The sequence below is a fragment of the Hyperoodon ampullatus genome (genome assembly GCF_949752795.1).
Source record: "Hyperoodon ampullatus genome assembly, chromosome: 1".
NCBI classification, from domain to species: Eukaryota; Metazoa; Chordata; class Mammalia; order Artiodactyla; family Ziphiidae; genus Hyperoodon; species Hyperoodon ampullatus.
The window spans coordinates 151,387,418-151,412,689 of NC_136914.1; the positions used below are offsets into that span (position 1 = coordinate 151,387,418).

Here is a 25,272-nt window from a genome sequence, read left to right on the forward strand (position 1 = left end):
CTCTTTAAAGTACTTTTAATTAGTTAAGGCTATCTGTATACTTCCTTTAAAAACCAAATTATTGAAATTCTTTTGACTCCATTTTTGGTTTTTGAAATTGACCATGGCACAAATGTCAACAGAAATTATTACCCTAGGTTCTAGGAATTTCTGCTACAAACTTATTTATTCAGATGATTCAATTACATTGGCAGTTTATAAAAATTTTGATGAGACTCAGCCCATTGGGTAGCTCTGTTCAGTCTGCCACCTAGCACAGTTTCTTCCTCATTGTTTTTTGTGTTTAACATATTATGTAATTGGAAGAATATTCTCAAAATAAGAAACATTAGTCCTTTAATTCCAGTGTACTGTTGATTTACAATTTTTTTTTTACTATTTAGACTTTGTCCAGTTCTAGAAATAAAGAACTTTTTAGATTGGTAGAAATGTTCTTCCAACTGTGCTTGAAATTGTTGGGTGCTGTTTTGCTTTGTGTTACTGCTAACTCGGAGCAAGAGGACTGGGTACGGCTGCTCTTTTTTTTCTGTTCTCAGATTGTGCAGACAAAGCTTCACCTAGTTTAGAAGCCTTTCTGTTTAGGAGATAATAAGAATGGTAACTTTTCCAAAATGACACTGAAATAACATTTTATTTTCGAGGATTTCATTGCCCTTAAAAAATGGAAAAATGAAAACAATAAAGAAGGAATTCACCTTTACTAGAAATAATTACCTTCATTTTTTATTATATAATATACCTTTCTTCTCCACTCTCTTTATTCATATGCATCATCTTTACAGAGTTGTTTTTGCCAGGGAGCCCCAAATATGTCATGAAATGATGAATAATTTTAATGCTCAAAGGCTTTGTAGCAGGAAAGAGAAGTCCTTTGAGAGGATCAGAGAAGGTGACAGATATCAAACTCTCTTCAGACAACGCTGTTCCACGGCAGGAATCCAGGAGAAAGGTCACCTATAATTCTGATTTTACTGCTCATTTTTAAGTGTAATTTTCACATTTTAGTGTTAATCATAGTTCATATTAATATTAAATATAGCTTTTTTAAATTAACAAGACTATATATCTTACTCCTTTTCTCTTGCTTTCCTGAGTGTAAGCCAATCTTATTGTAGTTTATAAACTGCAGTGTAATTTGCTAATGTAGTACCTAACACAGAGTCATCGTATGTAGACAGTCTTTTAATAGTGTTTATGATTATACATAAAGAATGAAATATTTAGGAAGATTGTATCTGGAAAATGTAAGCTTATAGAGTAGATTGATCAGATGATAACTGATATCTCAAAAAGTTTTACTTTATAAATGGTTAACTACATAAGTTTAATTTCCTCATTGAAAAAGAGCAGCAAAGAGTTTGAGCCACCCAATATGCATGGGCATTCCCTGCTGAGGACTGACAAGGGGACACTCTGTCTTCTTGTGTTAGCTCTTATACTCAAAACAAGTGTCCCTGTCACATTCTATTTAATAGTGCCCGGTTTTGCTGTTTAAAATGGCCCCTAAGCATAGGGCTGAAGTGCTGTCTAGTGTTTCTAAGCTCAGAAAGGCTGTGATGTGCCTTATGGAGAAGATACGATAGAATGCATGTATTAGATAAGCTTTGTAGAGAAGCTGCTTTCAGGCATGAGTTATAGTGCTGTTGGCTGTGGGTTCAATGTTAGTAAGTCAGTAATATGTACTTAATAAGATGTCTTTAAATGGAAACATGCATAAAGAAAGGTCATGGGCTTCCCTGGTGGCGCAGTGGTTGAGAGTCCGCTTGCCGATGCAGGGGACACGGGTTCGTGCCCCGGTCCAGGAAGATCCCACATGCTGCGGAGCAACTGGGCCCGTGAGCCATGGCCGCTGAACCTGCGCGTCCGGAGCCTGTGCTCTGCAACGGGAGAGGCCTGAGAGGCCCGCGTACCACAAAAAAAAAAGAAAGGTCATATATTTGCTGACCAAAATGTGACTAGAAGCTTGCAGGAAGCTAAGCCTGTATTTCCCCTAGGAGCAGTGGTTCAGTATTTGCTAACTCAATGTCTGTGGCAACTTTGTAAAACATACCTACCACAAACAATGAGAACTGACCGTACTAAGCAATCTAAAATTTGTTGTAGTGAAAAATTGTGGAAAACTGATTTGAAATGAAAGGATCACTTTTAACGGAATGCATTTCTACACAGAATTAACAGCATAGTTATTTGAAAGGTATTGATATATTTTTCTACTTCCTTTAGTTTCAAAGAGAGCATCCTTTGGCAATTAATGATTTAAGAGAAATAAGGGAAAGTTTCCAGGTGATAATTTGCTGCCTTATTCATGGGTAGCAATAAACCTATTATTTAAAAACATTTTTTTTTTTACAAATCCCCACAAAAAAAGCTTAACTCTTCATTTGTATAATCAGTGTTATGAGAAATATTTCTTAAAGTTAGATGCTAGTAGATTGTTCTAGCTGAAGGAAACAGCTAAGACCCATCTAACTCCAGCCTCCTAATTTGCATATGAAGAATGGAGGTCCAGATCCATTCTGTACTTTGCCAAGATTGGAGAGAAAGCTGTTTAATAGTTGGTCCTGGGCTAAAGCTTCCTGATTCAGTCAGGTACTTTTCTTCCTCTGACTTTCCATCTGCTGAAACTCTATTGTCATGCATCCTACTGTAACTGCCTAGTGCCAACCACAAGTATTAGAGAATTTATTTCATACAATGTTATGCAAATAAATTTATCAAAAGTATTTGATTCAAAATTTCAAACAACATTTCATAACATTCCTTTTACTTTAGTAATTATAGTCATTTAATTTAATGATAACAGTAATATATGGCATTCATCCAGTCCTTTTATGTACCATGCCCTATTTTGAGCTTTAGATGTATACTATCTCCTTTAATTGTCACAACAAGCCAATAGAAGGATCCCCTTATCATTCCCATTTTACAGCTGAGAAACTGAGACACAGAGATTAAGTGTCCAAGATCAAAAGGTTAATAAGTGACAGAACCAAGATTAGAGCCTAGACATTCTGACTTCAGAGCCTTATTCTTTTTTGTGTGTGTGGTACGCGGGCCTCTCACTGTTGTGGCCTCTCCCTTTGTGGAGCACAGGCTCCAGATGCGCAGGCTCAGTGGCCATGGCTCACGGGCCCAGCCACTCCGAGGCATGTGGGATCTTCCCAGACTGGGGCACGAACCCGCGTCCCCTGCATCGCCAGGCGGACTCGCAACCACTGTGCCACCAGGGAAGCCCCCAGAGCCTTATTCTTAAACATTATATGTAATGTTCTGATACCTAGTTTTAATGTGCTATACTCAGGTAAGTCGAGAGTAAACTTCACTTACTAAAGAATGAATTTATCCACTGCCCAATTGATTTCTCCATTTAGGTGTATGTTTGGCATTTCCTATGTACTCCCATCTCTTCAACCTGCTCCTCTTCCATCTGCACCTATTCTAATATATCAGTCACTCAGAACAAAACCCTTGATGTCCTACTTGATTCCTCTCCTCTCACATCCCACAGCTAATCTATCAGCGGTTCCTGTCAGCACCTACTTTCAAAATACGTCCAGAGTCTGAACACAACTGCACCTTCAGTGCCACTAGCTTCGTCTGAAACTCCTCGTCTGAAACTTTCACTTGGCTTTTTATATTAGTTTCTCTATGTTTCTGCCTTTGCTTCCTTACAGTGTTTTGACACATCACCCACTCCTCACAACCCTGCAGTGAACTCCCATGTAGCACAGAGGAAAAGCCAAAGCCCTTTACAATACCCTCCTCTAAAGCCCCATATCCCGCCCACCTCACCCACACACATACTCACATTCATACTCACACCTCTGACTTCATCTCTTGGTACCCTTTCCCTTGTTCCCTCTACTCCAGGCACAGTTTCTCAAACATACCAATTATAGTCTCACCTTAGGGTCTTGTATTCCCTCTGTCTTCCATCTGATTTTACCTGGGCCATCCCCATGGCTTGCTCTGTTTATTTCCTCTGGCCTCCCCTCAAGATTCACCTTATCCGTGAAACTTTTTCCAAATACCCTCCCTCTCCCTTTCCTAGTACTCACTTCCCCCTAACTCTGCTTTATTGTTTTACAGAGCACTTACCACTTTCTTACATATACATTTGCCTATTTGATTGAAATTGGTCTGTCTTCCCACATTTGAACATTAGCTTTGTGAGGTCAGGCACATTTTGTTTCCTCCTTCATTCTTAGTACCTGCAATACTTTGCACAGAGTAAGAACACAATAAATATTTACTCAAAGAATAAATGAATTCATTACTAACAACTACTTATTGAGTGCTTGCTCCATGCCTTCAACATTCCATGGTTAAAGAAGGCATATATAAATAACTAGAAGAGAAGTCAGATCTGGCTGCAACTCCTGTGTCTGCTCCATTGATCGCCAGACATCTGGTCGACTAGGCAGGTGGTCACTTCCTCATTATTCCGTGTGCCTGGTCGGAGATAAGAGAGATTTTGCTTCTATCAAGGACATACAAAAAACTTTAGGAAAAGGCAGGATTTGTTAAATATTATTATAGCTAAGAGGATGTTAATTTTTTTGTAGGAAGTTGAAAGTCAGCTTTCCTGGCAAATTTTAGTATGCCTGTGTCTTGATTATGGGTCACCACATGTCCAAAGTTTGAGTTTATGTTTATTTTGTAATTACAGATATGTGGGTATATCGTTCTCCAAGAGATGGCTTAGGAGACTGACTTAGCCTAAACCAACCCACTGATATACTGATACCATAATCCATTCATTCCTTTAGTGTAAGCATTACCCAGTTTCTTCTATATGCCAGAATATGCTAGTCACAGTGAATACAGAGAGCAGAAATACAGCACCATATTTCAAGGAGCTCACCACCTCATGGGGCAACACCTTGTTGACTGCTCAGTGTGTTGTTTCATTTGTGTGAGAGTTCACATTAGACAGCACATGAAGAACAGAACGTTGCTAAATATATATAAAGGCAGGGCAAAATGATATGGCTGACTTTTCTTTTAAGTAAGTAAGAATGTTCATTTTAACTGATTCAGGCACTTAGGGACAACCACAATTCTTATTCTCCATTTCTCACTTTTTTACCAATTTGCAAGAATATCATTATCTTATACTAAACATATTACAAGGTGATTGAAAAGATTCCGCTTTGTTTTGTTTTGCATCAGTTACATTCAAGCCGTGTTTCCATTGTACACCCTGGCTCTGTATGGAAGTTTGATATAATTTCTGGTTTTCTATTCCCGATTATGTATCAGCTCTTAAGATGTGTTACTTCCAAAATGATGAAACTTACTCAAGATTGATTAAGTTTCAGATCTTTATTTCAATGGGTAATTTTTACTTTGTCTTTTCCTTAAATTTACCTGAAGTGAGGATTAAAGGACTACAGAAAATAAAGGAAGGGGAGTCCATGTCAGGTCCACAGATCAGGAGCATCTGGCATTTGAGCTTAAAGGGTAGATAGGGTTTCCATAGTAGAGTCTGGAATAGGTAACATTCCATGAAAGGGAGCTCTAGGGTCTCAAAGGTCAAATAGGGTCAGTTTCTTAGGGAACAGTAAGAAGTCCTGCTTGTCTGGAGGTAAAGTACAAACAACAGGTTATCAGTTAATTACCTCTGAACAAAAGAAGGCCTCGAAATCCTGGTTCGTGTGTTGTTATAGTTAATAACAATGAGAAGCTCACTGAAGGTGAGTGAAAGCAATAAGGCTGAAACACAAAAGATTGAAAACAATCCAAATGTCCTTCCTTAGGGGACTGGTTAAATAGATTGTGGTATATCCATATAATGTGGTACTATACATCAATTAAAGCATTATATGTCTATCTATAGTATCAGAGATTTACTTAATCAGTGAGGGAACTAACAGTATGCCAAAGCTAATTCAGAAACAGATGAGTAACAGAAGTATACATAGTCATGGAAAGAAAGAATTCTGGAATGAGATTGCTACAGTACTAAAATGATTATTGCTCTGCAGGCAATAAAACTATAACCTTTGCAAATCCATTTCCATCACCGTATCACAACACTCATTAGCATTCCTATCAGATAAGAATCATTCATACTGTCATCCATTTTGTACAAGTGAAATACCCTAACCCACAGGTTGGCAAACTTTTTCTGTACAGTAGTAGATATTTTAGGCTTTGTGGGCCATGTGAGTTCTCTATCCAATATCATCTGGTTTTTGTTTTATTTTGTTTTTACAGTCACTTAAAAATATAAAAAAACATTTTTAGCTCATGGGCTGTACAAAAACAGGCTGCTGTCCTGATTTGGCCAATGGATCAGAGTTGACAGACTCTTTTGATTAGGGCCTAAAAAATAATAAATAATAAATCAGAACAAAGATACTATCCTAGAGAATTAGATAATCCTTAGGTGAGCCAGTTAGACAATGTCCTATTATGATATTCAAGGGACATGTATTTGTCCTTTTGTCTATTTGGAGTATATATATATTCTTTTTTTTTTTTAGCATCTTTATTGGAGTACAATTGCTTTACAATGGTGTGTTAGTTTCTGCTTTATAACAAAGTGAATCATCTATACATATACATATATCCCCATATCTCCTCCCTCTTGTGTCTCCCTCCCACCCTTCCTACCCCACCCCTCTAGGTGGTCACAGAGCACCGAGCTGATCTCCCTGTGCTATGCAGCTGCTTCCCACTAGCTATCTATTTTATATTTGGTAGTATATATAAGTCCATGACACTCTCTCACTTCGTCTCAGCTTACCCTTCCCCATCCCCATGTCCTCAAGTCCATTCTCTACAACTGCATCTCTATTCCTGTCCTGCCCCTAGATTCTGCATAACCATTTTTTTTATGTGTTAGCATATGGTATTTGTTTTTCTCTTTCTGACTTACTTCAGTCTGTATGACAGACTCTAGGTCCATCCACCTCACTACAAATAACTCAATTTCATTTCTTTTTATGGCTGAGTAATATTCCATTGTATATATGTGCCAAATCTTCTTTATGCATTCATCTGTCGATGGACACTTATGTTGCTTCCATGTCCTGGCTATTGTAAATAGAACTGCAATGAACATTGTGGTACATGACTCTTTTTGAATTATGGTCTTCTCAGGGTTGGAGTATATATATATATTCTTAACAGAGGTGTCTGATGCTATGAAAGTATTTCCTAGGGGCATATGACTGTAGTCATCTGAGGGGATCTGTTCAGCAGGAAAGACGATGTTAGTCAAACGATCACACAATCAAAGGCATCATTGCAGGTGTGACCAGTTCTATGAAGGAGAGATGGGCAGTGCTATGAGAGCTTATTTGGGAGCCAGAGGGGGCTTCCCTGATGAGGTGATGCTGAAAATATTGGGTTGGTCAAAAAGTTTGTATGGAAAAACACAACCAAACTTTTTGGCCAACCCAATACACTCTGAAGGATAGATGAGGGTTAACCTGGAGAGGAGGAAAGAGGATGCCAAGCAACAGTATTAACAATGAAGATGTGGCTTGTTACTGGAAGGAACTAGTACCAAGTCTCAAAGAGGACCTCTGTTGCTAGAGGCAAAGAAGGAGGGAAGTTGAAGAGGGAGACTTCTGGGTGGGTGGCCAGGCTAACCTGTTTTCCAGAGCCGTCCTGGTTTACTGGTGTGACCATTAATCACCCTCTTTCACTCTTACAGTGTCCCATTTTGGGTGATAAATTATATGATAAATGGGTCATGTCAAGGAGTTTGCTCCTTAATATCAAATCAATAGGAAGCCATTGAAGAATTTTAAGCTGGGCAAGGGTGATAAAATCAGATTTGCAATTTGAAATGATGGCTGCCTTGTGGCTATGGATTTGGTAAGTCACAGGAGATGTTAAATTAATGTTTACTAGGAAATGTATGTTTTAGGTTAAACGACTTGTTAAATTTTCTCAATAGCAAGCCAATTCAGGAAAAAAGAAAAATCAGGGAAATACGTTTGATGAAATCAGTTGGTCAGTGGGTAATGACTGCTGATTTAGTAGCCCCATATAGATGAAGACATTTTATAGTGCATTTAGTTAGAGCCAATGGCCTGTTTAGATGTGTTTGCCACATAGTAACATGTTCATATGCTCCCATAGCTGTGGGTAGTGAGATGACCATAAAATGTAACTATTGGGATATGCTTTAGCTGGGACTCTGATCATCTAGAATTAAGAGTCACAAAATTAGCAAGATGATTTTGTCCCAAAGACTGAAAACTGTATGAGGGCCGGATCACCACTGACCTCTTGACAGTTATATCTCCAGCATGTAGCACTCAGGAAAATCAGCTGAATAACCAAAGAAATGAACTACTCCCCTCTACCAAGAACTTTGTTTCCTGAAAATCTTAGGTAGAACATTCATAAAGCTCCTTAAACATTTATCCCATTGGCTTAGAGTCTCTGACTGAAGACTGTGGTCAAGTTTATAGAGGTAAAAATATTTACCAATAAATCTGAAATGTATTTAAAGAATCTATTAATTTTTTGTTAATTTAATTAACAAATCTATTAATTTGTTCTATTAATCTATTAATTTTGTCAAACTGAAAGGTCAGTTTGACATAATATTTTGCTTAGGAGTAGAGATGGCAGAATCAGTTTCCATCAAAAAAAAAATAAAATGAATCAATGCCATGTAGTTTTCATTGAGAACAAATTTAAAGATGTATCTTCTTCTTTACAAGTGATAACACCATAAGAAAAAAGGAGCAGCAGGGCTTTATGAAATTGGCCTCATGCGATCTCAAGGCTATTTGAGTTGTCAATGTACCTTAGTCAAATAAATTTCCTTCTTCCAAAAAAATAAAAAATAATAAATAAATAAAGATGTATCTTCTTCATTCATTTTTTCCAACGTTCCTATCTGGCAAACAAGAACCAGGAAGAAAACTTAATTAAAACTGAGCAAGAAGATATTAAAATTGTTATGATATGAAAGAATCAAATCAGATTAGCTATTGTCCTGTAAGGAATTTAGGTGCTATAAATACAGGACATATGCATAAATATTTTAATAAGATTTAGAAACCTCTAGGAGTATGATAGTAATAAAATGACAGAAACTCATACTCCTTAAATTTGGTCTTTAAAAATTAATGTATTTAAAAATGTCTCTTCTGAAAAAGAAAACTAAATGAAAATCTATCAAAGAGAAAATCTTCAACAATTTGATTAACTACTGGGTTAATATCTAAACTGTGAGGAAATTGCCAACTTTTAACACCTTTTATTAGTTTTCCCTTTCCCGTTATTTATAAAATAAAAAATCTTATGTCATAATCTCTGCAGGGTGCCCTCTGTTCTCCCAGTGGTCTCTGAATGTTCATTTCTTCTTGTGCTAACTGCAGTCTGGCTTTCTCTTGAGTGTGCTATAGCACTGGACAGTGCTGGCTGTTTTCTTTGTCCTCCACATAACCCTGAACCTGGTGGTACACAGGTGTCTTCTTGTTCTTCACTGTTTTTACATAACCACTGTTAATACCTCCTCCCTCAGTGTCCCCCACCTCTATCCTTCCACCACCCCATCTTTGAACACATTTTCTCAGATTCCAACATCCTATACTACTCAGGGCCACAGTTTCCCACCATTGTCTTGGTACCCCTACTCATTTATTGTATTATGTAAGAGCTGACTTACTATGTTCTCTCCTTCCCCACTTCTAATCATCACTGTCGATGGCTTTAATTAGTCATGTAGATTGTCTGTGTCACATCCTGGCCTCTCACAAGCTGTCTTCTTCCTTTCAACAATTTTTTCTTCTACTCCAGGGGTCAGCAGACTTTTTCTGTAAAGGGCCAAATAGTAAATATTTTCATTTTCATGGCAATAGGGTCTTTGTTGCAGCTACTAAACACTGCAGTGCTAGCTTGAAAGTTCCATCCTTAATATATCAACAAACGGACATGGTTGTGTTCCAGTAAAACTTTTATTTACAAAAACAGGTGAAAAGCTGAGCAGGGACTTGAAAGAGATGAGGTAGTGAACCATAGCTGATGAAAAAGAGTTCCAGGCAGAGAAGAAAGCAAGTACAAAGACTGAGGCAGGAGTTTGCCCCGAGTTCTTTCTCCAAAAACAACAAAGAGGCCAGTGTGGATGGAGTGCAGTGAGCCAGGGGAAGAGTGGTGGTAGGAGACGCCAGGCAGATAAATGGTGGGGATGGAGATGGACTTTGTGGGACCTCACAGGCCATGAATAGGATTTTGGCTTTTACTCAGAAGCAGTTGGAGAGCCATTGGAGGGTTCTGAGCAAAGGGGCAATAATCAGATTTTAGTCTTAACAGGATTATTCTGGCGGCTATGGTAAAAGGAGAATGAGGGGCAGGGTAGAAACCTAGAAAAAAAATTTTCCTTATGTATTTTGAAGGATTTGCTATCAGATTGGATTTTCAGCATCAGAGAAAAGAGTCAAAATTACACTGAGGTTTTTTATCCTGAACAACTGGAAAGATATGGAAGACACTGGATAGAGCAGGATTTAGGGAGAAGATTGTGAGTTCTTTGGGCTTGTTTGCTTTGAGACGTCTATGAGGCAAACAAATGCACCAAATGTTTGAGATGTCTGGCACTCATTATAACTTCCTTGATTTCATGATAAACGGGCAATTATTCTTTACTTTAAAAAAAGAATCACTGACCTAGGTGAACTAAGTGTTCCATTGAGGGCTTAACCAAAAATCATATCACCAGTTACCTGGTGCTTACTGGCACTGACTAGTATACCAGTGCCTGTAGCTATATATATATATATATATATATATATATATATATATATCCTTTATTATTCCAGTGATATCCAAGTCATGAATCAGTTCATAAATAACTTTTATGTTTTTCCTCGATTTTGAGCCTAAGATTAGAGTATGTTCTTCTTCATGTGCTTCGTGTTTGTGTATATTATCCAGAGAAAATAGAGTGATATCTTTAAGTACTTTCAGTATAAAAATAGTTATTGAAAAATATTGAGATAACAATATGGATACAGTTTTACATTGCATTTTTAAAACATTTTAGTAGAATTTTAAACTCACCTATTTCCTGCTTATGGAATGAATCAAGTTTGGAAAAATACTTTATGCAAGAAATGAATTTTCAGAAAGGGGTTTGAAAGATGAGAGCATTTGGGCTGGTGTATCTCTAGGGAAAATTCAGTTGCAAGTGTTAAGATAATGTGGTAGTAAGTTGCAAAGAGAGGATGATCTAATAAGTTTTCTATTTATTCTGTTCTCCAGGGCTGTTGTCAGAAAAGCAACACATCTGCCCAGTATTTTTTTGAAAAGGACTTATTTTTAATTTGTCAAGATAAACATTTTAAGTTTTCTCTCTAGTTATTTGTTAAAAACAGATCCAAAATAAAATGAAGTATGTTTTAAATTTAAATGTGTTGGAATGTTGAAGAAGGAAAAGTCCTAAATGTAGGGGATTATATTAAACCTTGTATTGGTAATAAATGTATTGTTTATTTCCCATACTTTTTATTAGCTATAATCATCCAGAAACATAGAAATGTAGAAACTTAGAGTTGGAAAGGATCTTATAGGATCCTCTTATAGAATCATGTGACCCAGTGCTTATCAAGCATTTTTCTGTGATCTGTAGTATTTTTTTAAGTGTGCAATATATATGTATAAAACTCAAACAAAAGTTTCCGAAAGCTTTAGTGGTTACCTGAAATGTGAAATGCACTTCAATATATTTTATTCTTATTTTAAATACTGCCTTGATCTGCACTTTAAATAAAAGATCCTTATCTGGTCCATTCTTTCGGATGATACAGACTCCTTCTGTGTGATAGTCCTAGTTTATCATAAATAACATAGCTTTTGATTAATCTTCAAATGTAGTTAAGTACTGTACTACTTTAATCATTTATTGTCTTGGTTTCTTGCTGGTTAAATATGGATCCACCTGAGCAGGCTGGTGGGCAGTTATCAGCAATAGGGCTTTTCTTTTTGACCCAGATTATAGGAGGCAGAGTGGTGAAATGGTACTGGATTCTACAGTGGGTATTATAGTGGTGCTATTCAGGTAAGAGCAGAGGAATTACAAATGGCCATTTTTTGTCTACTTCACCAGACACTCTTACACATTTAATACATAGTAGATAGGTGTGTGCATTTTGTATAAACTCAATAGAAGGACGGTATTAGCTCAAAGCTCTGTTAGGTCCTTATAATTAAAGTACAGTGTGAAAGTGCACCATCTAGAGATTTCTTTAATATGCAAGTTATCTGATGACAATTGCTTCTCTTCCTTTCTTGATATTCCTATTGTTTAAGGATATCCACGAGTAATCTCTGATTAGCTTTATATAAGTATTAGAAAATAGAATAGCAGAAAGATATGGCAAGAAGAGAGAAAATGAAGAAAGTTGGAATCATTTATTCAAATACATAAAATAAATGATATTGATGCAGAATTGAAAGAGGAAAAAATTTTTAAATAAAGGAAACTTGAAATGATTACTAACTTTTCCAAGAAGTGAAAATGTGCAACAAGATAATCTCAAATTATTTTTCAAAGAAAACAAAGACTATTTCTAGATATTACTTGGCTTAGAAATAAGTCTGTAATTTCCTGTCACATATATAATTTTATTAAAAATGAGCAGGAAAGGCTATTAAAAGAACTATCCATTTACTTGTCTATTTCATTAAACATCTCTGAAATTCTATATTTAGTCATGTATAACTTTCATGCAAAAGAATTGATTGTTCTCTCATGTTCTTTTGGTGTCATGTGATCAGTGTCAAACTATATGGTGGCCATATAGTTTGCAGTTATTAGTCATTTCTCCTCACTTTTGCCATCTTCCCAGATTGTAATTCTCCCAAGTAATAGATATTTTGACCCGCCAGAAGCTCCTTTGAATAATATGAGCTTGTAAATAGATCTGGACTGTTAGAAAACATTGTGATTTCTTCTAGTCAGCCCTGTTACTAACCTGATACTGTAGATATTGAAGCTAATCTAAACTGGATTTAGGATTAGCTTCAGGAAATGAGGTGATAATTTGAGAATAAGGATGGAGATCATGTTCAACGGAGTTGATATGCTTTGACTTTCATGATTGATCTTGTGTTTCAGTGGCTTTTTTTGTGTATTTTTAGAATAGTTTTAAAAGGGGTGGCATTCCCCACTGAATTTTCATGTAATAATTATGTTTGCTTTTTTCAGAAAGTTCTTAACTTTAATAGCTTTTTCATATTAGCAATGAATTGCTTTTACATATAATTTAATGTTAATTAATATTAAGTTTACAAAGATTTTCTTGTCACTTCAGAAAAAATATTTGAAATTTTATTGAAACATTTTTTTGATTTCTGGTACTAAAGTTATTTTCATTTTTGAGTAGTGGATAGTGGCTTATTTGGTATTTATTAATGGGTCATATCACTCATTATATTGTCAAAATATGTATCTCTTATGCAACTTTAGAAATTTATGTGTTCAAATATCTAAAATTAGAACAAACTGTAATTTCTGTGTCTGATCAGTTTGCCTTAGACAGCTAAGTCAAATTTCCAAACTTTTTATGCCCAAATTTTAAAAGTTTCTTGTTAAGTAAAGAAAATCAAAATATAAATGCTATAATACTACCGACTTTGACAACAATAACAACAAAAGAAATATCTATATATCTTTATCTGCTTATCTTTCTACTTAATTTAAAATAAAATAAACTATATATACATGGCTTCATATTTCAAAGAAATAGAGTGCATATATTTTTCAAATACACACAACCTAAATTAGTATTTTTATACTGGAGAGATTTTTTAAATGGTGTTGCTTTATTAAATGTATTACTCATGTTATAAGAAATAGAGATTAAGTAAAACAGAGCATCTATACAGTTTACCTTCAGTTTTCTAGAAATGTTAGTTTTATTTTGAGTTTGGTTTTCAGTGCTTCTTTGTTTTCTATCTGAAAAGTTTTCTCTCCAGAAATGACCAGCTTTGTCACAAAAGAGCCAGGAGTAATGGTTGAGGTGAAATTTCTCTCTAGAGTGTTGCCATTTGACTGTTATAATGTCTGAAACTAGTAAAGATTTATTTATTTATTTATTTATTTATTTATTATTTATTTATTTATTATTTAAGTTAACAAACGAACTCAACCTTGGCATCCCTCTTTTGCAAAGTCTTGGCACATTGCATGGCCTAACTTGGCTAATGCTTGCTCTAGCTGTGAAATATAATTAACTGCTGTTAAGAATATAAAAAGTATCTGACTTAAAAGCTGCCATATTCGCATTGCAGTATGTAAATCAAACCCAACTATCTCAATCCTTGCAACAAAGCCAACTAAAAATGCAAAATCTACCTCATTTATAACCAGGAGTATTGCTTAGAGCTGAGAGCCAGTGATTAGAGGATTCAATACAATCTGTTCTGTATGAATTAATCCATTAGTATTATGATAACACTGGCAGCATTGCCCTACTATGTTTAGTTTTAGGGATTTATACTAACTCTGTCATTCAAGAGAGAGAGGAAAAGGATTAGGCCTTGGGTCAGCTAAACTTTGGAAATATTTTAGCCTCAGAAGCACCTTTTTCCCCATTATAAATCTTATACTTAATGTCTTAGAATTTAAATGTTTATCCTAGATAACTGTTATACTGTTTAGGTTTATGAAAATGTGCATGTATTTATCCCAAGTAAAGATGATGCTAGTTTTTTTCCACTGTATCATAACAAAATTTATTCAGAATTAACCTTACCTGGTCAAATGGCTGGTTAGAAATAGTGGAGATTATTGTAGAATGGTGTGATGCAAAAGGATTGAACTTGGTCAGATGGTTTTTATCTTTAACCATTATAATGTACTTGCTGACAAAATGCTTTTGTGAAACTGGTTTTGACCCCAAACAATGTATGTGTTTGATTATCAGGCTTGAGCAACTCTTGACTTGTTCAAAAAATAACTTACTTCCAAATGGTGGTTAATTCCAAGTATTAATAAGGTAGTGGTGGTCAAACTAAGAAAATTTTATTCCAGATATAACCAGAAATTAGTACTGCTTCTCCACTTGTACCTGAAATATCCACCTCTGTTTAGCTCTATAACTCTGATCTGAAAACCTGAGATCTCGTCTCCAATTGAAGATTTTACCTTGAGACAATGTGAGAAAAACGTGGTCACTTCCTCCAGCTCACGTTGTGATTTTTGCTTTTCATTTTAACTTTGATAGCATGGAAATCCACCTTATTTTCACAGAGTAACTGTCTGAATTCTTCAAGTAGCCATACCATTATTTGAACTCATTTAAACACAGATTGTGTTACAGCTGCTCAATGAGATATCTGTGAGTCTGTGTCATATAAGAAAGCCAGTGAGTTATCACCCATGATCTGGCTTTCCTTACTGTGCTGAATGACTGAGCAGAAGACTCATCATTGAGCTAAACTTTTGATTTTCTTTTGTGGCATAAGTTTAAGCAAAGGTAACAGGCAAATTAAACACATGACTACAATGTAAGCACACAGCAGTCTCCCTCTCCTCATCTTTAGTGTCACTCTGAATTTATGGATGAAGCATGTGATCTCTGATACTGGCAAATTGAAGAATACTCTTCACACAATTAAAGTTACAGGAGAATTGTTTGCATAGCAATCATTTTGTTTCATATATATATATATAAGTATACTGAGCTTTGATGAAAATGTTTGTCTAAAAAGTGGGAAGAATTCCTAGCACCTGGTATAGTAAATGCTCAAACCAATTTTATGAAAGACTGTCTACTATTTGCCAAGTCTCTCTGAGGGATGCAAAGACTTATGAAATATGGTTCCTGTTTGATAGTGTTGATGAGAAAGAAACTCTGTGTCCTGAAGAAAGGACAGGTATTAGAGTTTGTTAATAAAAGTAAAATAGGCTGCATCCATAATTCAAGGGTGACACTATGAGAAACAAATAAGATAAGGAAAGGGATGCTGCAGCGTGTTTACATTCCGCGTGCTCTAGAGACAAATAGAGGAGCTCAGACTGAGCTGCAGTGGCCACACTCCCAGGTGCCTGCATTATGGGCCCCCTTCTCATGTTCATGGTAACAGAAAACTTACATTTTACAAATGATAATCCATAATTATAAGTGAAGCAAAAGCCTCTCTTTCTCTACTTTGGAGAAATTTCTGGAGGGGAATTCAGAAAAGATTTTAATAGTGAGCCAAGGATGATATCTGAAGGGGATGGAATTGGATTGTAAAGAATGGTCATTCTATTATGTCTGTGACCTCGGGAATGTCATGGGCACTACAAACTCCCTTTGTGGATTATAGTAGCTTGTGTGACCATCTAAGTGTTCTTTTGAATCCACATTTTCCATATGGTGGTCATCACTGCATGGGGAAAGTACTAAGGACAGGTCATAGTAGAAATCATGATCCTTTTTTGGTGACTTTTCAAAAGCATTTGTGTCCTATGAGTTTGTTGCTTTTCTTGGCCTCCATTGCTCCCAATGAAGGCCAAGGCCCCCTGTGTGATTGGTTACTTAGGAAGTTTATGATCTAAGGGAGTCAGGGGGCTTAGGCAAAAATAAATAGCAGAAAAAAAAGTAAGTGAGTTTTACATGTGTGGTTATTTTGCAGTAAACAGTGAGTACTTTAAATTCAGCAGAGACAAACTTTGGTTTTGGCTAGTTATCACTGAACGTTTAGCTCACTGGAAAATCTAAAGTAGTGTTAATATGCTTAATACTAAATCTATTAAAGTAGATTATTTTATTAAAAGTTCTAGCTGTACATTTTTGGCTGATGATTTGATAAATAGATTTTGGTGACTTGCTCTTAGAGGTAGTATAATAAAAACTGTTTTGGCTGGCTAGGGAGTGCTATATAGAAATTTCCCAGAAAAAAAGGAGAGTAAGAGGCATGGAGTCCATTTACTAGACTCTTAAGACCTGGACTAGGATAATAGCAAAGGGAATGACAAGGAAGAGACTCTCAGTAGAAGAATTGCTAGAGCCTGGTAACTTTGGACATATGGAGATATAGCCATTATTGACTTTTATTTAGTTTTCACGTGGCAATATGCAAATTATTTTACTTGTATTGGTTTACTTAATATTCTCAACCGTTTTATAAAATATAAGTACTGTTATCATTACAAGTTAATTAATTTGCTTAAGATCACACAGTTAATAATTATCAGAACCAGAACTTAAACCTTGGGTCTGTCTGAACCGAAGCCCTGCTATAAAGGATGCTGACTCATCAGAAGCTAAAATAGTGTTGCTAACATTTTAATTTAGGAGACAGATGCCTATTAAAAGTCTTGGCTTAATGTTGATTGTTGGCATACATATAACACAAACTTTCTTCTCTTTTTCCTTTTTTCTTTTGTTTTAGTGCGACTTCACGACAGCATATCGGAAGAGGGCTTCCATTACCTGGTGTTTGATTTGTAAGTACAACATACTTTGTTTATTTTTGCTGTCTATTTGAATATCTTGAATTAAGGATGATTTTTCTCCAAGTTACAGTCCAAATTAATGACCCTATAATATTTTTAAATGTTCTTCAAATTACATTCAACTCTAATTCTTTTGAAATGAGGTGAATGCTCAGCATTGTTTGTTTAAAATTTAAGTTAATCTTCATAAGGGAAATAGTTATGAGTCTGTTTCCTTTGGGATTGTTCATTGTGATATCATAAGTAGTTCTCAGTTTTACCTTGGGGTACAAAGATGGCTGATTATACATAAGCATAATTTTCCATTGAATTTTTTTGAAGTGTTTGTAACTTATTATCTTATATAAAAAGAAGGCTCAAGGACCCTTGAGGTTGGTTAATTCAGGGGTTCAACAACAGCACCAAACTCCCATCTTTTACCCCAGCTCACTGGCTTTGTTCTCAGACTGGCATGGTTCAAGTTATTACATGGAGACATGGTAATTTATAGTGGAAGACATTGTCTCTCTCTCTCTTTTTTTTTTTAAGAATGAAAAATTCACCTAGTAAGCCTCCCATTTTTCATCTCATTGGCCAGGGCTAAGTCACATGCCTACCCCTTGCCAATCACTGGCAAGGAGAATGGAGTCACCAAGATTGACTTAGACTAATCAGAATTTATAAACCAAGGTTCTATCAATAAGGATGAAGGGAAAACAGTGCTCTTGGGGAACAGTCCACAGCATCCCCTCTGACTGGATGGGATATAGTGAGACAGGCCATACACATTGCTGCTAGGAGTTAAATAAGAATACACTTTCTGAAAATCAAATTGATACTCCATATCAGAAATGTCCATTTCATTTAACTTAGTAATTTTCCTTCTCAGAACAAAGTACAGAGAAAGTATTACCCTAAATTCAGATAAAGTTTATACTGAAAGCTCTTTATTGCATTGTCCTTTATAGTGGGAAAAAAAAGGAAAACCAACTTATAAATCCAATAATGGAATCAGTTGCATAATTATAGTACATTCATATGATGGACTTCTCTGTAGCATTTAATGTGATATTTCGGGAATAGATAAGAAAAAAAATATTATTTCATGTAAAATGTGTCTAATGACAGGTTAGTACTAAGTTTGGTTAATTCAGCCCTCCAATGATATCATTAAGAAACCAAGTTCATTCCATCTTTCTCTGTGTTCTTTGTAGTATGTGGGTTTGTCCTCACCCTCAGGTTCCCCTTAATGTTCTCAAGTTTGCTGCCCCATTTTCAGGTATCACAGTGACTTCCAAAGGCAGAAGAAAAGGAATCATTAATCCCATTGCACATATTTTTATTTATAGGGAAAACCTTTCCCAGCAATCCCTCAGGAGATAGCTGATAATGAATTATTGTTTAGAATTGCTTCTCATGCACATGTCTGAACCAAGTAATAGTAAAGGGGATCGAATTATAGCAGTTGGCTTTGACCAATCATATATTCAATCTGTGGCAGGAAGGGAAGTCTTGCCTGTTGGATAGGTAACCAAACATGTCTGCCATATTGGTGATCCACATACTTGCTAGAGAATAGAGACTAAATCTCTGGATACGCACAGTCCTGCTGCACAAGGTTCTTTCCACAGTCACATTCCATTCATGGCTTGTTCATGTGGCTGTAGGTTGGCAACACTCCAAGTTGAACTAGTTCTTCTTTTCAAGTCTTTCTCAAAGCTCATATTTTTACTTTTACCGATGTTCTTTCTTCTTGATGTTCCAGCATTCCTTCTTTTATGATTTCCTTTCTTTAAGAATTTCCTGTAGCCATTCTTTTAGAGTATAGATGTGCTAGCAACAGATTCTGTTTCCTTTTCTGAGACTGTCTTGATTTCCTCTTCATTTGAGAAGGATATTTTTGCTAGATATAAAACTCTAGGTTGACAGTAATTTTCTTTCAATGTTGGGCCTATTCCTTCTGGATTCTTTTGTTTTTCATGAGACATCTTCTATCATTCTAATTGCTTATCCCCTAAAGATAAGGTATTATTTCTCCTGGCTGCTTTAAAAAAATGTACTTTTGTCTATGGTTTTTAGAAGTTTGACTATAGTGTATCTTGCCCTGAATTTCTTAGAGTTTATCTTATTTGATATTCACTTAATCTCTTGAGTATATAGATTTATGCCAAACTTAGGAGATTTTTAGACGTTGTTTCTTTGATTGCTTTTTCAGCCTCACTTTCTCTTCTCCTTCTGGAACCCTGATGACATGAATGTTAGATCTTTTTTTATAGTTGCATAAGTCCTTAGGCTCTGTTCAGTTTTTTAAAAATTTATTTTATTTCTTTTGTTCAGATTGGGTAATTTATATTCTCTCTTCAAGTTCACTTATCCTTTCCTCAGTTTTTTTCCATTCTGCTGTTGAGCTCATCGATTGAGTTTTTAAAATTTTATTAGTTACTGTATTTTTATCAGTTCTACCATTGACTTTTGGTTGTTTGGTGTATCCTCTATTCCTTTGTTGAGACTTCCTACTTTTTTTTCATTTAAATGTGTTCATAATTGTTCACTGAAGCATTTTTATTATGGCTGATTAAAAAACCTGTCAGGTAATTCCAACAGCACTGTCATCTTGGTATTAATATCTGTTCATTGTTTTTCTCATTCATATTGAGATTATCCTGGTTCTTGTTATGATGAGTGATTTTGTATTATATCCTGGACATTTTGGGTATTATGAGGCTCTGAATTTAATTTAAATCATCTTTTTAACAGTCCTCCTCTGATACCACAATGGCAGAGGTGAGGAGGTACCATCTTATTACTGACCGGTGGGGGTAGAAGCCCAGGTTTCCTACTCAACCCCAATTGACACCCCTGGGAAGTGCCTCTTTACTGCTGTGCAGGGCTGAGAGCACAGGGTTTTGGTTTTTTGTGTGTTTTTTTTCTTTATTTAGTGAGAGAAATACCTCCACCCCATTTTTTTAGACACGTTGTGATTTCTTGATAGGTCTAATTTGTCAGATCTCCTTTACAGTATAGTCAAAGGTATGGCATTATACATCGGGATATGTCCTTCATGCTGTGATGAATACTAGAATAAAATAAACACTTTTGCTAATACTCATTACCTATACCACCATTCAGAACTGGGTTTATTTTTTAATTTAATTTATTTATTTTTAAAATGTATTCATTTTATTTATTTTTATTGAAGCATAGTTGATTTGCAATATTATATTAGTTTTAGGTATACAGATTGTGATTCAGTATTTTTATAGATTATACTCCATTAAAAGTTATTATAAGATAATGGCTGGGGCTTCCCTGGTGGTGCAGTGGTTGAGAGTCTGCCTGCCGATGCAGGGGACACGGGTTCGTGCCCCGGCCCGGGAGGATCCCATGTGTCGCGGAGCGGCTGGGCCCGTGAGCCATGGCTGCTGAGCCTGCGCGTCCGGAGCCTGTGCTCTGCAACGGGAGAGGCCACAGCAGTGAGAGGCCCGTGTACAGCCAAAAAAAAAAAAAAAAAAAAAAAGATAATGGCTGTAATTCCCTGTGTTATACAATAGATCCTGTTGCTTATCTATTTCACACATAGTACTTTGTATCTCTTAATTCCAAACCCCTAATTTGCCCCTCCTTCTTCCCTCTCCACTTTGGCTGATTGGGTTTAATCACAGCTCAGTCAGAGAGAAAAAATTTTTTCTCTACCCTCTTATGTTCAAGGCATGTGAGTTAAACTAAGCAAAGATAGTGATTAACAGGAGAAAAGGCACAACATTTTTATTAACATTTATGTGCACATGAGCTCACAGCAAAGAAGTGAAACTGAAAGAAGCAATTAGACTCAGGGTGTCAACTCCTTGTCTTAGATGGTAAGAATTGCTTAGATGGAAGCAGACACCTTCCTCAAAGGGAAATTTATGTCCTGCTTTTAGGCAGATTAAGGGCATGAAGTGGAGGATTCTTCCTGTATTTGCTGATTCTCACTTGCCTTTAGCTCAATATAACCCTTATGCCAAAGTGGCATATTTTGGCAGGGCATATTCTGACCCCCTTCAGCTCCAAAAAAAAATTCAGTGTTAGTCCAAATATAAAAGAAAGAGGCATCCTTCTTCCCATGCCATGCCGCTTTTCCACAGTCATCAAGTTATTTATATCCATGTTTTAAATATTATAGATTTTTAAAGGTAAGATTTCCTCACTAAATGGAGGGAATGATAAGAATCACATTGTTTAGAATAAAGTTTATTTTTAAAGTGTACCATTAAAAAAAAAATTCAGCACTTAGTAATTGGTGAACACATAAAGAAAGCATTTCATGTGAAAACAATAAGATTTTTAATTACAGTGGATCATATCTGAAGCAATGATATTTGTTTGTGCTATTAATGTCTCTGAAACCAAAATGTAGAGTTTACATTTGAACCATAGTAACATGAGAAATCTGCTGTTATTTTGAAATCTGTTGCAATTATTCTTCAATGTTTAAAGTTTAAGAGGAGAGTTATCAGTAATTCTCATCAAAATGTTTTTCCAGTAAATGAGATTAATAAACTAGTTAAGCACAATCCAGTAAACCACCCAGCTTTAGACACAGTTGGAAAACAATGGCTAAAATTGTAGATTTTCAATGACTAAAAAGAGATAATAACAAATATAAATAAATAATTCCTCTAAATTATTTAATTGTGGTGATGGTATTCTAGGAAGAAGGAAAGTAAGTAGCTTTAGAAAAATGCACATTTTAAACATAGTTAAGAAAAGTATGATCTTAAAGATATCAATGAAATACTCATGGAAAAATTGGAAGTCACTTTGCCAATCAGTTCCAAGATAAAATAACTACTTGAATTCCTGAAGAAGGAATGTTCTCTGTGTTTGTCCTTTTGATGCTGGTTTTGGCAATGTGGTACTTGTGCATACTTCCTGTGGAATGTCAGCTATTCAGAATCTAATGGGAAGTTCTATTTTTATAGGTGTGTTGAGTCTTCTTCTAATGGAATTCTTTCCTTTTCTAAAAAGCAAAACAGAAGGGGCCATGAGTTCTATGAAAGAAAAAAAAGTTTCCTTTTGTTACTTTTAATTTATATTTTTTATTCAGGTATCTATCCACTGTTTCCAACTACAAAGCGTTAATAGTCAATTTTGCAAATAGACTCAGGAATCAGTGGGAAAGGCCTGCATGAAAGCAAAGATATCTTCACAGCAAGTATTGAACTGCCTGATTTTTTAGAATCATTTTTGTCAAGGTCTGTGCCTAGAAGGGTTTTTAAACACATCTCAGCAACTCCGGGAGGCAAGAGATGTGGATTTATCTGAAATCTAACAGAAGATAAGGCAGTGAAGTAATGGAGCTAGAATTACAGTCCTCAAGGGAGAAGCCTAAAGGCAGAGCCATTGGCCTTAGGAAATAAAGCAGATCCAGTACATTTCTAGGACTGATGGGAAAAAAGGCCTTGACAAGGGCAATCACTTGAATATGGCATGTATTTTTCAGGATCTATATGTCAGAGAAGATCTGTATTATGTGCTTGTTGGGTGAATGTACACAATGACGTATAGATAAAACACTTTAAGTAAATGTATAAGAGAATAACACTTGGGTTGAACTTTGGTAATCTCAATAGGGAACTAAAATAGACTAGATTAAGGCTCAATGGAAGGCATGCTGACCCAGAATGAAAAGATTTAAGTTTCAATCTCAAAGCTACCCAGGACTAAACATTTAACAATGTCTTTTCTCTGAGCCTTATTTTTCTCAAAGAGAATGAGGCCATGGGTCCAGATGAAAAATTTGTTAGACATCTCTCAAGTTCTTTTCTATTCTATGAAGCCAGGATGTTATTCGCATCAATTTGAGATTTCTGATAGAATTAATGGGACTCCTGGTACCATTTTTAAATACTAGAATATTTCTCACGAGTCTAAAGTATTGGAGAAAATGCTATCATTACGTCTTTAAAAAGAACATTTTTTTTCTCTAGCAAAGTCATATCTTAGTATGTGAAGTATTTATTTTTTTCTTCTGTTTTAAAGTGTTTGTGTTTTTGTCTCCAAGTAAATTCCATTCATCAAATATGTGATAGGTGCCTACTAAAAGCAAGACACTTCGCCTAATATTTTAAGGGGGGGAAAAAAGCAATGTTTCTGAGCATTTTAAAATAAATGTCCCATTTGGGTAAATTCAGAAAGCAGTACTCTGAGAGAATCTGCTGTGCTTCCTCCTCCTGCCCCATTTTAACATACTTCTACCAGCCAGAAGGCCTGGTCAAGTTGCATGTTTTGTGGTTATTTTTAGGAAAACATGTTTAGTTTTCGTTTTTACAAATTTGAAATTATAATACTAAAAATACTTTTTCCAAATACACTCCTTGGACTGGGGAGCTGATAGTTTTATTGGTAATATTAGGGTTAAAGGATAAGTCAGACACCATCCTTTTTCAAAGATTTTATAGTTTAGATAGGGGCTTAGATGCCTTCAAAATATCTGTGGTGTAGACCTAGTGTGGTAAAAGCTATAAGAGTTACACAGGGGATTGGGAAAGTGAGGCAACTTTCATTCAGTCAGGGATATCAGGAAACAGTGGGAAGAACTGAAGCTGAGGCAGGCATAATTATGTCCTTGGGGATATTTCTTCGTTCAGCGAATAAACACTTGGTATGTACTCACTCTGTACCAGGCGCTGCAGATAAGCAGATTGAAGGGAAGGTGAATGACCATTTTTTGCCTTCAAAAAAACATAATGAAATATTATGTTATGACATTTTTTCACCTACTAGAATATTTGGTTATATAGCCAACAGGTCAGCAGCATTTACATAACACAAATATAACAAGTTTCACAGTGTCTGTGAAAACATCTGGTATGTGCGCCTAGTAACTTGGTCATCTTTATGGTAATTTAGTCAAATTCTTCTATTGTGCTGATGATACTCTCCTGTATTTCACAAGGTATGTATATACCAGTGATTATTAATTCTTTTGGGAGGTGGAGGCCTAGTATGATTTTTTTCTGAATACCTTTTGCTTATTATTTACAGCAAAATTTATCTGTCTTAAAACCTACCAAGTGTAATATTTCCTTTAATTTATATCACCAAACATTGTAGTTAACAAACAGTAGTAGCAAAAATAATTTTACACTCAGATCAGAATGTGAAAGCACAGTACTGAAGACTATTTACTGTTGCAAAATAGTACTTGAGCACAAGTCTCTAGGTTAAACTCCTGTCAAGAGAAAGAAAAATAAATCAAGTGCTGTGATATTTTGCTATGTACACGGATTGGAGCAAAGAGAGATTAGATTGGAGGTGGTGAACCCAGTTAGAAGGTGGCTGCACTAACATCCAGGTAGATGATAGTCCCTGAAGAACATAAGGTGTTGGTAGGAATAAAGTAAAAATGTACAGTCGGCCCTCCATATCCTCAGGTTCCACACCCACGAATTCAACCAACCATAGATCAAAAATATTTGATAGGGAGGGTGGGAGGGAGGGAGACGCAAGAGGGAAGGGATATGGGAACAGATGTATATGTAGAACTGATTCACTTTGTTATAAAGCAGAAACTAATACACCATTGTGAAGCAATTATGCTCCAATAAAGTTGTAAAAAAAAAATATTTGAGAAAAGAAAAATTCCAAAGTTCCAAAAAGCAAAACTTGAATTTACTGAAGCTGGCAACTATTGACCTAGCATTTGCACTGTGTTAGGTGTTATAGGTAATCAAGAGATGGTTTAAAGTACAAGGGAGGATATGTGTTATAGTATAAGATCATACTGTACCATTTTATATAAGGAACTTGAGCATCCTTGGATTTTAATAGCTGCTGGGGATCCCAACGGACGCTGAGGGATGACTGTATAATCTGTCTGAAAATAATTTTTAGAA

The 25,272-nt window shown here is 35.7% G+C and overlaps 1 protein-coding gene across 21 annotated transcripts in view; it reads left to right on the forward strand.

Annotated features, from left to right (window-relative positions):
- Positions 1-25,272, forward strand: part of CAMK2D (calcium/calmodulin dependent protein kinase II delta) — a gene marked incomplete at both ends in the record, with an annotated part of 262,163 nt that overhangs the window by 92,351 nt on the left and 144,540 nt on the right. For all 21 annotated transcript variants that reach the window (XM_079716681.1, XM_079716667.1, XM_079716683.1 and 18 more), the window contains one exon: positions 17,353-17,407. In XM_079716681.1, the coding sequence (XP_079572807.1) occupies positions 17,353-17,407 (55 nt within the window). The remainder of the gene's footprint in view (positions 1-17,352; positions 17,408-25,272) is intronic.